The sequence below is a fragment of the Nicotiana tomentosiformis genome, chromosome 3, assembly GCF_000390325.3.
Source record: "Nicotiana tomentosiformis chromosome 3, ASM39032v3, whole genome shotgun sequence".
NCBI classification, from domain to species: domain Eukaryota; kingdom Viridiplantae; phylum Streptophyta; class Magnoliopsida; order Solanales; family Solanaceae; genus Nicotiana; species Nicotiana tomentosiformis.
The window spans coordinates 115033050-115047189 of record NC_090814.1 but is presented as its reverse complement, the minus strand read 5'-3'; the positions used below and the strand labels follow the sequence as shown (position 1 = coordinate 115047189).

At 33.9% G+C, this 14140-nt stretch overlaps 1 protein-coding gene across 2 annotated transcripts; it reads left to right on the top strand.

Annotated features, from left to right (window-relative positions):
• The first annotated feature begins 2074 nt into the window (after positions 1–2074).
• Positions 2075–6154, top strand: LOC104096245 (uncharacterized). 2 transcript variants are annotated; one of them, XM_009602594.4, is made up of 2 exons: positions 2075–2307; positions 5352–6154. In XM_009602594.4, exon 2 carries the CDS (start codon positions 5381–5383, stop codon positions 5888–5890), a length of 510 nt encoding a protein of 169 aa, XP_009600889.1. In that variant the 5' UTR covers positions 2075–2307; positions 5352–5380; the 3' UTR covers positions 5891–6154. The 2 variants fall into 2 exon arrangements, with proteins under 2 accessions (XP_009600889.1, XP_009600888.1); XM_009602593.4 differs by having other exon boundaries at positions 2076–2377.
• The last annotated feature ends 7986 nt before the right edge of the window (positions 6155–14140 follow it).

Here is a 14140-nt window from a genome sequence, read left to right as displayed (position 1 = left end):
TTGAAACCAATTTAATTTTCAACTTCTCGTTACACCCTTAATGGCATACTATTTAAGAATACAATTAAGTTTCTAAAGTTTTTAATTTGTTTCTTAAATTTGGGTGCATAAGCGGTCAATTACGCTATTGAAATTGATGGAGTAGCAAACTAAATTCATTTAGGACTATGTATGTGTCACTAAGATATGTCTCTCTCTTACATTAATTCCGATATATATCAAGTTGGGGTTGGCAAGAAATCGAATAATTGCGGAAATCGCATAAAAGAAAATGAGAAATAGAAGGTTCATGATCAGAGGAAGAAATGAAGGAAAACTTGGTTTACTCTTATAAAGTATACTACAGTATATTTGCAATGTACGTCAAATTAGAACTTCTATTTTTGAAAAGTATATAACACATTAACACTATCCAAAATAATTACTAAATCGTAAAATTTCGAATATTAGTAGAATTAGTGGAGTTTAATTATGAAGATTTTCCTGTCATAACGTTTATGTATTTGGATAATGTGCAAGATAGTAATACTTTTAACATCTGATCTAAAATGATTAAAATATCATTCTCTTACATTTTCTTTCATCAACATTTTGTTCCCCTCCATGTGAGTTGTGACTACTTTTTCTTGGGTACAAGAATGTGACAATTCTGTTCAATATGCAAGTAATATTCATTGTACTCCACCAATCCCAATTTAGATTTCTGATTTAATTTGAGTATCAAATACTATTACGGGTAAGAATTTAAGTTTTATTACTCCTTCTATTCCGTATCATTTGTCACTTTTCCGTTTATGTATATCCCAAAACATTGCCACGATCCTAAAAAAAGGTCACCTTATGTGTGCATATAACTTATATTTTACGAGTTTATTTACTTCACACGAATAGCTTACCTTTATTTTTTTAAAGTGTTTGAAAATACACAAAAGGCTGTTCTTTCAATTTGTTTTTAAAAGGGTATATTTGAATGAAAGAATGTTCAAACATTGGAGATAGAGTTTTTGAAAAGAATTTAGCTTGTTTATACATGAATTTTTACAGGTTACCTAAATGATCAGAATTTAAGTTCTATGTATGTACGGCATCAAAAAATATTTACACAATCAAATTACTTAAAAGATAATAGCTAGTAATTCAATTTAATAATATTGATAACTTAGAACAAATTGTAAGTTATGACCGGCTATAACAAATTAGTTACACATATGTCGGGAAAAAATTACACTATTAGTTTATGTAGACTGAATTTAAAAAATAACTATAATTAATTATCCATATAATAAGTGAAATTAGTTACTTAAAAACTATGATAGATCAACAACCTATTACAATATATTGAATTACACTCGAATTACACTAATAGGTGAACATTTATTGTATATTGTAGTGTATGTAAGTTAAGTCCTTTGAAAAACTTGCACATCTTGAAGACTGAATGAAAGTCCAAAGCACCTTTTTTATAGTATATATTTTAAAAATATCGAAAAGTGTAAAGAAAGAAACTTCCTAAGTTATTAACATATGTAATCCTATAAGTAAATAGATAATAAGACATTTAATTTGGGACAGAAAAATTGATTAATCAAAGAACCATAATATTATTTACTGAAGACGAGAGGGAGAGGGAATATACACCGTGAGCTTTATGCCGTGTAATAAGTATTTATACTTTAGGCCATTTATAAATACTATATATGAAAAGCATTGTAATTCGATTTACCACAAAATAAACTACTCCTATATTAATAATAATAATAATAATATACTGATCTATTTTATACTATTTGTGTATATAACTCAACTCCGTACAAGGTATGTATATATATTGCGGGGCTAAGGAGGAAGATGAAGTGACCCACAGATGAAATTGTACAAATTCACCTTTTTTCCTGAAATTTGTAATGACATTTTTGGTGGTTTGTGTACGTCCACTTTAACCCATGCAAGTAGGTAATGGCTTTGTCTCTCCCACTAGCAAACCATCCATGTGATCTGGCTTTCTGTAATTTCTGTATGTATATATACATATCACAAATATACTTACTTTCATATATATGGCACACCCAACCCCACCCCCGTCTTGTTGTCAAAATAATCTATCGGTTTCTAAAGTCGTTTTCTCTTTGTTGCTTCTGCTTCTGCTTCATTCATTATCTCCATAACGTCCTCCTCTAAAAAGTTTAAGTCCTTTTTTAGGGCTTCCCCAATTATTGACTTCATTTATTTGTTCATATACCTAATTCCTAGCTTCCTCCACAGACAAACCACAGACTGATCATTTCGAGCTTTGAAGCACAACAAAAAGTACCTCTCTCTCTCTCTCTCTCTCTCTCTCTCTCTTTATTCCAATTCTTTGAATACTGAAACTCATAAGGTACACTACTCCTCTTCTTCCATTTCATCTTGGCCTTTTTCGTGCTTAGATCAAATAATTGTTTGAAAAGATATCTCTCAGTGTTTTTGGATTGTATTCTTGTGCATTATATTCCTAGCTAGCTATGATGATTGATCTTTGTATAATTTTATGTTAAAGTTTTTTTATTCTCATCACCATCACGTACGCTCTAGCTCTCTTCCAATAATACGCTAAGTTTCTCTCTCTTCCTCTGGGCACTCGATCTCTGTATGTGTCTGTCTTTCTTATCGAAATCATTAAAACAGTTTACATAAATATATTTTTCCTGGGGGTATGTATGAACTTAATTAGTTACCGGTCATGTCTTCTGTTCTGATCTTCCAAATTCTTTTAATCAGTTCCCATTTCTTCTGCTTAATTCCTTTTGTTCAAAAACTTTTCATCTCCCCTCTCAACTGGTATAAATCTTGACCAATAGTACCCAAATGCATGCATTTTCAGGTCCTTCTACTAATACATAAGATACTACACCTTCGAATATAGGCAAGAGACTAGGCAAGCTAATGATATCTGAGTCCTATTAGCCGTATATATAACGAAGTTCTTCAAACAGAGAAAATAAGAGAGGAAATTCTTACTGAAAAATACAGGAAATGGCGTTTAATTAGTTAGCTACTCTCTCCTTTTGACTTTCTTTGGTTTGAACATGTCTTCTTCAACTAGCTAGGTCAAAGGAAAGATTTATAGCTTAGGATCATATAAAGACTAGTTTAATCAGAAAATCTTTGTTTTTTGTTAACCCGTAGTTTAGTAACGTGACAAAGCCAACGTTAGATTGCCTTTTTCTCCTTTGAATATTTTTGGTGAAGTAATTATGAATCTCATACGTCTGATTCTGATGATATCAGTGGAATTAGTATCAAAAGGTTGCATGTATTATGTAACTACTTAACCTTGGAAAAGTGAACATGGTACAATCACTAGTTATTCTTAATGTAATAATTAATATATCCTCTTAGTGAACATGAGACTTATATTTTTGGATTATTCATTTTTGAATTGATTCAATAATCTAATGCGGTAAAGTTAGTGTGGAGATCCATTTCTTAATTGTCAATCTATTTCGTCGCAACTTAAAATTCTTGAAATGATGTGCAACTGAAATAAGAGGACCTTCTCCCTGATTTGTCTTTATTTTTACTAGTTTTCTTCTCTGCCTTGGTTTGTTTTTTAGGAGTAGTTTTCTTATTCTTATCTTAATCACACAGTACCTAGTGTACTTTTACATTAAAAATATTGCAGTTCACTTGTAGTTACCGGGATTTCAAATAATCTCTTTGAAGTGTATGCTAACCCCATGTATATACTCTATAAACAGAAGGAGTCCATACAAATTCAACCTAATTTAAAGAATTTGGCTGTTGATATTATCCTTATATAACCGGTTAAACTGTACTAATTAGTAAAAAAATTGTTTACTAGATGGATATAAGATAATATATTTTTACTTTAGTCATTTTGCATCTATAACCCTACTTCCCATCCCCAACTCCCTTCTTTTCCCAACCACTTTTACTTCTATTCATGTGTAAACAAGGTAAATTCCACATTCTTCTTTTAGGCTAAAATATGGTTATCAAGTGACGCACATCCTAGAATTCCAACTGCATTTATAATAGTTTAATGCCCGTTCTATCATAATTTGTAGTTTCATTAATACTCTCTATATCCCATTTTAGTGACACTATATTAATGGTGCAATGCACTTAAAGGTACTACTTGACCAGTATTTCTATACTATTATATAAATAGCAATAAAAGAAAATGGTAAAGTAATAGAAAAGTTTGGCTGGAACATAAAACAACATATCAACTTAGATTTGATTAATTAGTTGGCTAGATTATTTCTAGAAACATTCGAAACTTGTATAAAATAATATTATTAGTAGGATAGTCGTGGTAAACTACTTCAGATCTCAAAATGGAAAGAGCGTTGTATAAATTGGTATGGATGGAGTATCAACTTCATTTTCACAGATAGGGGAAAAAATAAAATAAAGAATACACTTTGGATTTCATCATTTGACCTAGCAAAATCTACATCCATAGTTGGCACTCAAGCCAGAGTATATTTAGATGATGATAGATATCCTCTTTAACCTTTCTTTCTGGGTAAGCTACAAAAATAGAAGCAAAAAAGGTGGGAATTTTAGGGCTTTTCTTTTTTGCAAGCCTTTTACAAAGATTCTTACCAATTGATTACTGTATGTCTTTTCTGAAAGTCAATACTTTGGTTATTACATGAATTTTGCATAAGCATCTAAGGCTTGCTTATGATTAAACTCAAGGCGGGCGCCCAGATACCTATATATTTTTGTAAAGTTGAATCATATTTGTTAAGAACTACCCTTTCAATTCTATTTTATATAACACACTTCCCTTTTTACTCAATCCTAAAAAGAATGACAACTTTTTATATAATTAAAAATAATTTTATTTAAACTTTTTACTTATCCTTAATTAATGACATGATTTTATAGCAACTGAAATGTCCATAGCATATTTTAGACCACTAGTTTTTTAAAATCAATCTTTCCTTTCTATACTCCACACACAGTCAAATACCTTCGCACAAAACGGAATAGAAGGAGTACTTATTTTCAGCGATGATTTTAATTTACGGAAGGGGTCCGCCTAACTTAAGTTTACTAGGTGGATTATTTAAGTTGTATACTTTGATAATATAAATATATTCGGTATTAATTATCATTTAAGTTGACTTCACTATGTGAGATTATACCTGATATGTTGTTGTTATCGTTTAACCTATTAAGACATATTAGCAATAACATTTTTATGATATCACCAATACGAATATTAATACTTATCATAGATATTTACCCGCAAACTTGAAAGTAACATATTGTCTAAATATTTTTATATATGTAATTATGTGTATAGGTATCCTAACTCTTACATTACTTCTTGACAGCAACATATTATTCCATTTCAACAAGATCAATGGAGGAGCAACAGAAGGAGCTGCACTTTCTACCTAATCATCCAAATGCCGTAGCTTCCTCTTCCTGGCCGTCAGATTCTTCAGCAAACTATAATATCCGATCATCAGAATCAACAGAAGCTCCATCTTTGGACCTTCAACTTTCAATTAGCGTAAGACCTATAAAACCACCAACATCAGATCAAGGTGTCCTAGTAAATCATCAGGATCACTACACCGACGTCCGGTTCGACTCCGGCTACGTTGAGGCACTGAAATGGCAAGCTGCTGAGCAAATCCGGTTGGCTGCAATAGAGAAAGCTTATGCGGAGCGTGTGAGAGAGCTTACTAGGCGAGAGATAGAAATGGCTCAGTCAGAATTCGCACGTGCCAGGAGTATGTGGGAGAGAGCTAAAGAGGAAGTTGAAAGGGCAGAAAAGTTGAAAGAGAGAGCAACTCGTAGGATTGATCCTACTAATTGCATGGAAGTTACTTGCCAATCTTGCAGTTTAAAATTCCGACCTCATTAATTAATCTATTGAGAGAAATAAATTAAGATGTTAATTAATGAACGTGCTTTCTAATAAGAGTAACTAATATACTTTGAGTTTGAAGGTTTTTGGCTGAGAAAAGATAAAAGAGCTGAGGGTAAATGATGATGTGTAGAATGCATTCTTTTCTTGTGATTGGAACTGCAAAACTTAAGTGGAATAATTGTATGATTCTTTTGGTTTCTGTTCTTTTCCTTGAACAATTGATTTATAAATTATGTAGTATCCTTGGCTCTGGCAGAATTTGATTCTTCCTTTCTGGAGGTAATGGAGTCTTCATTATATCGGAAACATATGACAATATTGCGTTGTTTTTGTGTTGTACACAGTTTTGAGTTAAGCTTTCGGCATGTATTTAATTTTGAGTAATTTTTCATCCAAATACTATCAGCGCTTTTGCTTTATTAGTTACTCCCATCTCCCAATTTATGTGATGGTATTTGAACCGACACAAAATTTAAGAAAAAAATGAAAAAATTTAAGATTTATGGTCTAAAATAAGCCATAAACATTTGTATGGTTATAAATTATCTCATTAAGAATAAAATGAGAAGTATTAAGTTAATTTACTATACTAAACAAAAAAATATTATTTTTTTGAGATTAACTGAAAAGAATGCCACAGGAAATATTTAAAATGAAATAATACTCATGTTCGTCAACTCACACAATATATTTGATAAAATGGACATTGGGCGCATTTCAATCCAAAAGCTAACTTATGAGGTGAGGATTATCCAACACCATATAAGGAGACCAAGGACCCCAAATCTCACCTATCTGGGACAACTCAACAATATTTGCTAATACAGTAATACACTGGTAGCAGTATTTTTAGTTAGTTAATGTAAGTTATGGCAACTAGCACTTTATCCTACATTCAAGTATATATTAACATGGGTCATTTGATAAAAGAATGTTTTTTTTTTCTTCACATTGTGTGATATAATTTGACTTTGGAGGTCAAAGCACTACATTCTTTTACGATGACGATTCGCTACGCTTTTTCTTATTTCGTAGATCTAGTTATTATGATAGGTAGCGATGCGATCCCTCCTTGGAATCTCTGTGGATACACGCAATCAATTTGAAGGATCAATGGTCCTATTTCACTTTTTAACAATCAATTTTCTAATTATTTAATTAAGATTGCGAATGTCATGATTACACTGGGTACGTAACTGATCGATCACTTAAACTACAAAATAATTTAAAACCCAAAAGGGAAAAAAGATAAAAATGTAAACCAGTAGAGAGATCAGGAAGAATCCTTCTAAAAACGACATTCAACAGTTCAATTGTAATGTACTTAAAATATATTAATAAAAAACTTGAAAGAAAGAACTATAGATAATAATTATATTGAAAGCTGCAGAAGTGAAGCTCTTATATTCTAGTTTCAAATTAAAAGAAAGTCATCGAAATATTGTCCTAATAATGTGACAAAATGGAGAACTAAAATAACCAGATAATAATTGTACATTTGTTGCTAAAATATGTGCGATCTGCCATTGATGAATGAGCAATGAGCTCAATCCTCTTTCTGCGAAATACAGAGCATATGAAGAACGAACTAGAGAAGGGGAGAAATATCTAAAAAATGATAACTTCTGCTTCTATTCATTTACAATGTATGGTATATATACAAACTAACTCCACTAACAACCTTGAGCTGGATCTGTTAATTTACAGTTGTCAGACTAACTAACTAACAGTGCAGCTACCTAACTAACTAACAGTAACGACCTTAACTAACTAACAGTAACACTTCGTAATACTCCCCCTCAAGCTGCAGGATGTAAGATGTTAATCACACCAAGCTTGCCTAAGAGATGATTATGTTGAACTTGACTTAGTCCTTTGGTAAGCAAGTCAGCCAACTGATCCTTAGTGTTCACATAGATTGTCTACACAATTCCATCTTTAATCTTGTCTCTAATGAAGTGGCAATCTATCTCGATATGCTTAGTACGTTCATGAAAAATGGGATTAGCTGCAATCTGTATAGTCGACTTGCTGTCACTCATAACTGCAATAGGTATCTTGACCTCTACTCCTAGCTCTTTGAACAAGCCTAGCAACCAAGTAACTTCTGCTACAGCTGAGGCCATGCTTCTATATTCAGCTTCTGCTGAACTCCTAGATACTGTCTGCTGCTTTTTTGATTTCCATAAAACTAGGGATGCACCAAGTTTGATCACATAACCAGTGACAGATCTTCTTGTGTTAGGGTAGACTGCCCAGTCTGAATCACACCAACAAATTAATGATGTAGTAGGAGCTTCTAATCTCAACCAAATGCCTTGGCCAGGAGATCCTTTCAGATACCTTACTACCTTTAGTGCAGCTTCCCAATGAGATCTCTTTGGCTGCTGCATGAACTGAATTAGTGTGTGGATGGCATAACTAATGTTTGGTCTGGTGGTAGTGACATACATCATCTTCCCAATCAGTCTTTGGTATGAACCAACATTATTCAGAACTTCATCACCTTTAGCTCCAGTTGTTGCATCATACTGAAGTGTGGTGAGCTTTAGGTTTGTTTCCAAAGGAGTTGCAGCTGGCTTGGTTGCATTGAGCCCCATACTGGATATGAGTTCTAAGACATACTTTCTTTGGTTTAAGATTATTCCTTCCTTGGACCTTAGCACTCCAATCCCTAAGAAATACTTAAGCTCACCTAGGTCTTTCAGCTTGAATTTATGATGAAGGACATGTTTTGCTTCAGTTATCAGTGTCTTATCATTACCAGTTATGAGTAGATCATCAACATACACCAGGATAATCACTAGACATGTACCCTTTCTTAAGGTGAACAAGAAGTAGTCATGGTTACTTTGCACAAAACCCCCCTCTGTTAAAGCATCAGACAACTTGATATTCCATTGTCTTGAAACTTGCTTAAGCCCATATAAGGACTTAAGCAGCTTGTATACCTTCTGCTCCCCTTGTCTTCTGAAGCCTTCAGGCATGTCTATACACACCTCTTCACAGAGATTTCCCTGTAAAAAGGCATTGTAAATATCCATTTAATATAGGTTCCAACCTTTGGAAACAGTTAAGGCTATTACTGATCTCACTATGACCATTTTCACTACTGGTAAAAATGTATCATGGTAATCAAGTCCTTCTTGTTGACTATATCCCTTTGCAATAAGTCTAGCCTTGAACCTTTCCACTTCACTATTAGCTTTATACTTAATTTTATACACCCACTTGGACCCTACAGTATATTTGTCATGAGGTAAGTCAACTACTTCCCATGTTATGTTGTCTTCTAGTGCTTTGACCTCTTGTTTCATAGTTCTATCCACCTTGTATCCTTCACGGCCTGCCTAAAGTTTTGAAGTTCTACCAGATTAGAAAAGTTTGCTAAGTAGGAATGGTATACGGGAGTAGTTCTTTCATAAGACAAATAGTTTTCTATAGGATATCTGTTATTTGACTTCCCATGTGCTATGTAGTCCTTCATCCAGATGGGCTCTCTAGGTTCTCTAATTGACTTCTTGATGGGAGGTTGAGGTCCTTCTGCTTGCATGCTGTCAGATGATGGATCAGTCATAGTGTTCATGGGATTTGTTTCTTTTGCAATTGGTTGAGAGATCACATTCCCTTCTTCTGTGGCTACTTCTTGTGCTTCTGCATTTTATACTCCTGCATTCTGATCCTGTTCCTCATTGATATGACTGACTTCTGAAGTAGGGACATCATAGTTAGGTTGTTCTAAGAAACTAAGATCCTCTAAATCAGTTTCAATAGCAGTTTGACCAAAAGGAAATTTTGATTCCTTGAAGACCACATCTCTACTGACAAAGAATTGTCTTGTAGCTAGTTCCATCAGAATATATCCATTTTGTCTCTCAGAATATCCCATGAGCACAGCTGCCTTTGCTCTTTCTGCAAATTTATCCCCTTTTGGAATGACTGTTGCATAACATAGACATCCTATCACCTTTAGATGTGTTAATAATGGTGGTTTTTTTTGCATTTACTTCATATTGGCTCTTTCCTAGAAGTGTTAATAAAGGAAGTCTGTTTATCAAATACACAGCAGTTGTAACATACATGCCCCAATATCTAATGGGCAATTTTGACTGAAACTTTATGGCTCTTGCCACATCCAGAATATATATGTGCTTTCTCTCCACAACACCATTCTGTTGTGGAGTATGAACACAGTTACTCTGATGCAGAATTCCTAGACTCTGCAGTAAGTCCTTGCACTGAGAGTTGAAAAACTCTGTGCCATTGTCTGATCTCAAGATTTTAACCACCTTACCAAATTGATTCTTTACCATAAGCAAAAAATTCTTAATTGCAACTATAGTTTCAGATTTAAGTTGTAGTAGATAAATCCAAACATATCTACTGAAATCATCAATAACAGTTAAAAAATAGTACTTTTTGTCAAAAGTAGGAATCTTATAAGGTCCACAAAGATCCATATGAATAAGAGAGAAAGGAGCCTCAGCTCTAGATGTACTGTTAGGAAACATCAGTCTAGTTTGTTTGGCTAATGGACAGACTAGACAATTATTCAATGATTCACTATTTACTTTCTTACTTAGCAAGGTGAGATTCTTCATGGCTGAAAGGGATGGGTGTCCAAGTCTTTGATGTCATAGCCTGCAATCTTCCTTTACTGCTGCAGCAACCACTATGCCTTGTTGTGCCTTATTGATGCCATTGACCCCTCTGAATATGTACAAGCCTCCTGTCTCCTTACCAATCCCCTTCACCCTGTCACTGTAGAGGTCCTGAAATAATACAAAGTCAGGATAAAAATTTACTGAGCACCAGAGTTCCTTGGTTAGTTTGGAGACTGAGAGGAGGTTAAATTTGAATCCTGGAGCATAAAAGACATCATGTATTGCTTTATTTCCAAATATGGCAGCCCAACCAGTAAGTGCAATAGGAATCTTATCTCCATTAGGTAAGTGAACTGCATTACTAGAAGTTCTAGTAGTTTTGTTGTCATTCATCAGTCTATAATTGAAAGTCATTATGTGATGACTGGCACCAGAATCTACAATTCACTCGTCTAAATGATCTTTAGACAAAGAATCACTAGTTATACCTGCCATGTTGACTTGACAGTCAGAAGTTGTATCCTTGTTCAGTAGCTCAAGGATCTGTTTGTATTGCTCCTCCGTGAAATATGGTGCTTTCCCAGTTATTCCTCCTAGTGCATCAGTAGTTGATGAAGATCCTTGAGAATGAGCATCAGTGTTTCCAAGCACATTGTTGGTTGTAGTAAAGTGTTGGTGAGATCCATGTCCAAAGCCAAACTGACCCCCATTGCCATGACCATATTGACCTCCATTGTTGTTACCAGACTTCCTCATTGCCTTGAAGTCTTCAGGATATCCAACAATCTTATAGCAACTCTCCTTAGTGTGATCTTTTAGGCCACAGTGCTCACATTGCATAAAGGGCTTCTTGCCTTTGTATCCTTGATTTCTTCCTACCTGCATAGCCATTGGATCATTCTTCTCGTTTACTAAACCTAGCCCCGGAGATTGTTGAGACTCATCTTCTATCACCATGGCATAAGCTTGGTTCAGCGAGGGTTCATTAGTCTTCAAGAGGATCTATCGTCTAGCTTGATCATATGAATCATTCAAACTACTAGGAAATTGCAGAAGCCTTTCTTGTTGGAGATGCTCCTTGTATTCTCTCGAGTTTGAGGTTGGCACTAATGCATCATATTCATTCCATAGACTCTTCAACTTAGTAAAATAGCTTGAGACTGAGTCAGTTCCTTATGTCAAATTGGCAATGGCTCTGTGCAATTGGAAAATGCGCATTCGATTCACCTTATCAAATCTTTCCCTCAGTTCTTCCCAAACAAGGTGTGCATTCGAAGTATATGCAATTCCACTTAAAAGTTCAGTGGAAATTATATTCATGAGCCACGATAAGACAATGGCATTACAAGTTTCCCATTGCTCATTCAATTCAGCTGTGAATGTCTCCTTTGTACAAGTCCCAGTCACAAGCCCTAACTTCCTCTTTCCTAGAAGAGCAATTTTTATCGTCCTACTCCATAAACTGTAACTTTCTGATCCTGTAAGCTTCACATGAATCAGAATAACTCCAGGAGTATCCGATGGCCCAAAGTATAGAGGATGAGTATACGGAATTGTAGCTTCCGCCATTGATGAACAGAGAAATGAAATTGAGCTAATTGAGAAGAAGAAACAGATTACCTAGATAGAGATAATCCTCAAAGATTAAGAGTATCGGTGGCTCTGATACCATGCTAAAATCTGTGCGATCTGCCATTGATGAATGAGCAATGAGCTCAATCCTCTTTCTGCGAAATACAGAGCATATGAACAACTAACTAGAGAAGGGGAGAAATATCTGAAAAATGATAATTTCTGTTTTTATTCATTTACAATGTATGGTATATATACAAACTAACTCCACTAATAACCTTGAGCTGGATCCGTTAATTTACAGTTGTCAGACTAACTAACTAACAGTGCAGCTACCTAACTAACTAACAGTAACGACCTTAACTAACTAACAGTAACACTTCGTAATATTTATACTAATTAATAAGACTTTTACTACAACTAGCTAATTAGTTCTGATTTTGAAGTTGGATAACATCCCTGACTTGAAGAACTGAAAATTCAGAATCAATCAATACATCCACAAAGAAAAGATTGGCCAAAAGTCATTAATTAATATTGTTTCAATTATTTAAGTTTCACAACAAAGAAACAGAGGAAAAAACAACTGAAATTTTCAAGGCCGAAAAAGAAATGGAGAAAAAAGGAAATAATAGTATGAGAATAAAGATAGTTTTGACTAAAGAAGAGCTAGTTGCTTCAGTTGAAACTCAAAGAAGGGAAAAGTTTCGACGATTTTTTGGAAGAAATAAAAAGAAGAGAAAGAAAAGATCAGCCCATACCAAAATTAATTTAAGTGAAGGTGTCATTATTCGAGGAGCAAAGAGTTTTTTTTTAATTATTGATTACAATTTTCTCAAACTTTTAAAATATTTTGAGGAGTTCTTGTTAATCAATATTTGTAAGTGCCAGGCTAGTTCAATTATGACCTTGTATCTATACTTTTGGTATCACCTTGAGGTTGTTTTATTTTTAAAAAAAGTATATCTTCGTAGAGATAATTTGGTTTATATATACATTTTGTTAATTAGGACTTAAGTATGTTATGATTCCCTTCGAGTACATTTCCCCCCATTCTTTTAAAGGCAAAACACAATACTTGCCGGTCGGCTGAAACTAATGGAAAAAGTATATAATATATATATATAATACACATATATACAAAAAAAATATATATTTTGTCGGCTATTATTTTTTTGGAGCGAATAAGTATATACATTTCTCTTGTTTTAAAGGCTCCTGGGATGAAAATTTAAATGTCAGAATACAGAAAGAAATATGCTCTCTTTTATGTTGAAATATACAAAGTACTTCACTTCCTCTCTTGTTTGGAGTAAGAATTAAACCTTCATCTTTTTCATGCTTTCCTTTTCTTCGCAAGAGATTCTCCGTTTACAAATGATGCTTTCCGGATAAGCCAAGATTTCTAGACGATTCTGCTCTTTGCTTCTTCCCTCGATTGAGCTTTGTCTTTTGCGTTTCATTCAAACTTGTGTTTTGTCTTTTTCCTTTCAACTTATATTGGTATATATATATACCATGAGTCCATGATTTCTGACATTGACTGCTGCTGTTGTGATTAATTTCTTGACTGGTCAAAATAGCTCCAGACAAATATAAGATGAAAACTTGCAAACAGCTTTTGCATTCAGGCAAAGCCTACAAGAGAAATAAATACCGCTCTGACTCAAAAAAATGCTGTCCTTGCTCTTTTTTCCACCTTGCAAGATATGAATTTTAACAATTAAAAACAAAAGTAAAACTTTTGAGGGGGCATTCCGAGAATCGAACTCGGGACCTCTCGCACCCAAAGCGAGAATCATACCACTTGATACAAGGAAAGCCAGTACTTTTATTATAAATTCTAATGACTCAAAATGGTAGCTCGCTTTTGTACTGAATTGACTTGCCGCATTCCAGTTACTTAACATTATGAATACTGATCGATAAAATTCAGTAGATATGGATAAAAAGAAGGGGTAATTCCTTTGCGGTAAATAATTCTGCCCTTTCAGTTTTTTCTAAAGAAAACGGATAATACACCAAACATAATTACCAATGAATTCACCAATAAGATACACTCACCAAA

What these genes read in the sequence shown, in the direction of transcription:
- LOC104096245 (XM_009602594.4), top strand. Translation starts at nt 5,381, where the DNA reads ATGGAGGAGCAACAGAAGGAGCTGCACTTTCTACCTAATCATCCAAAT.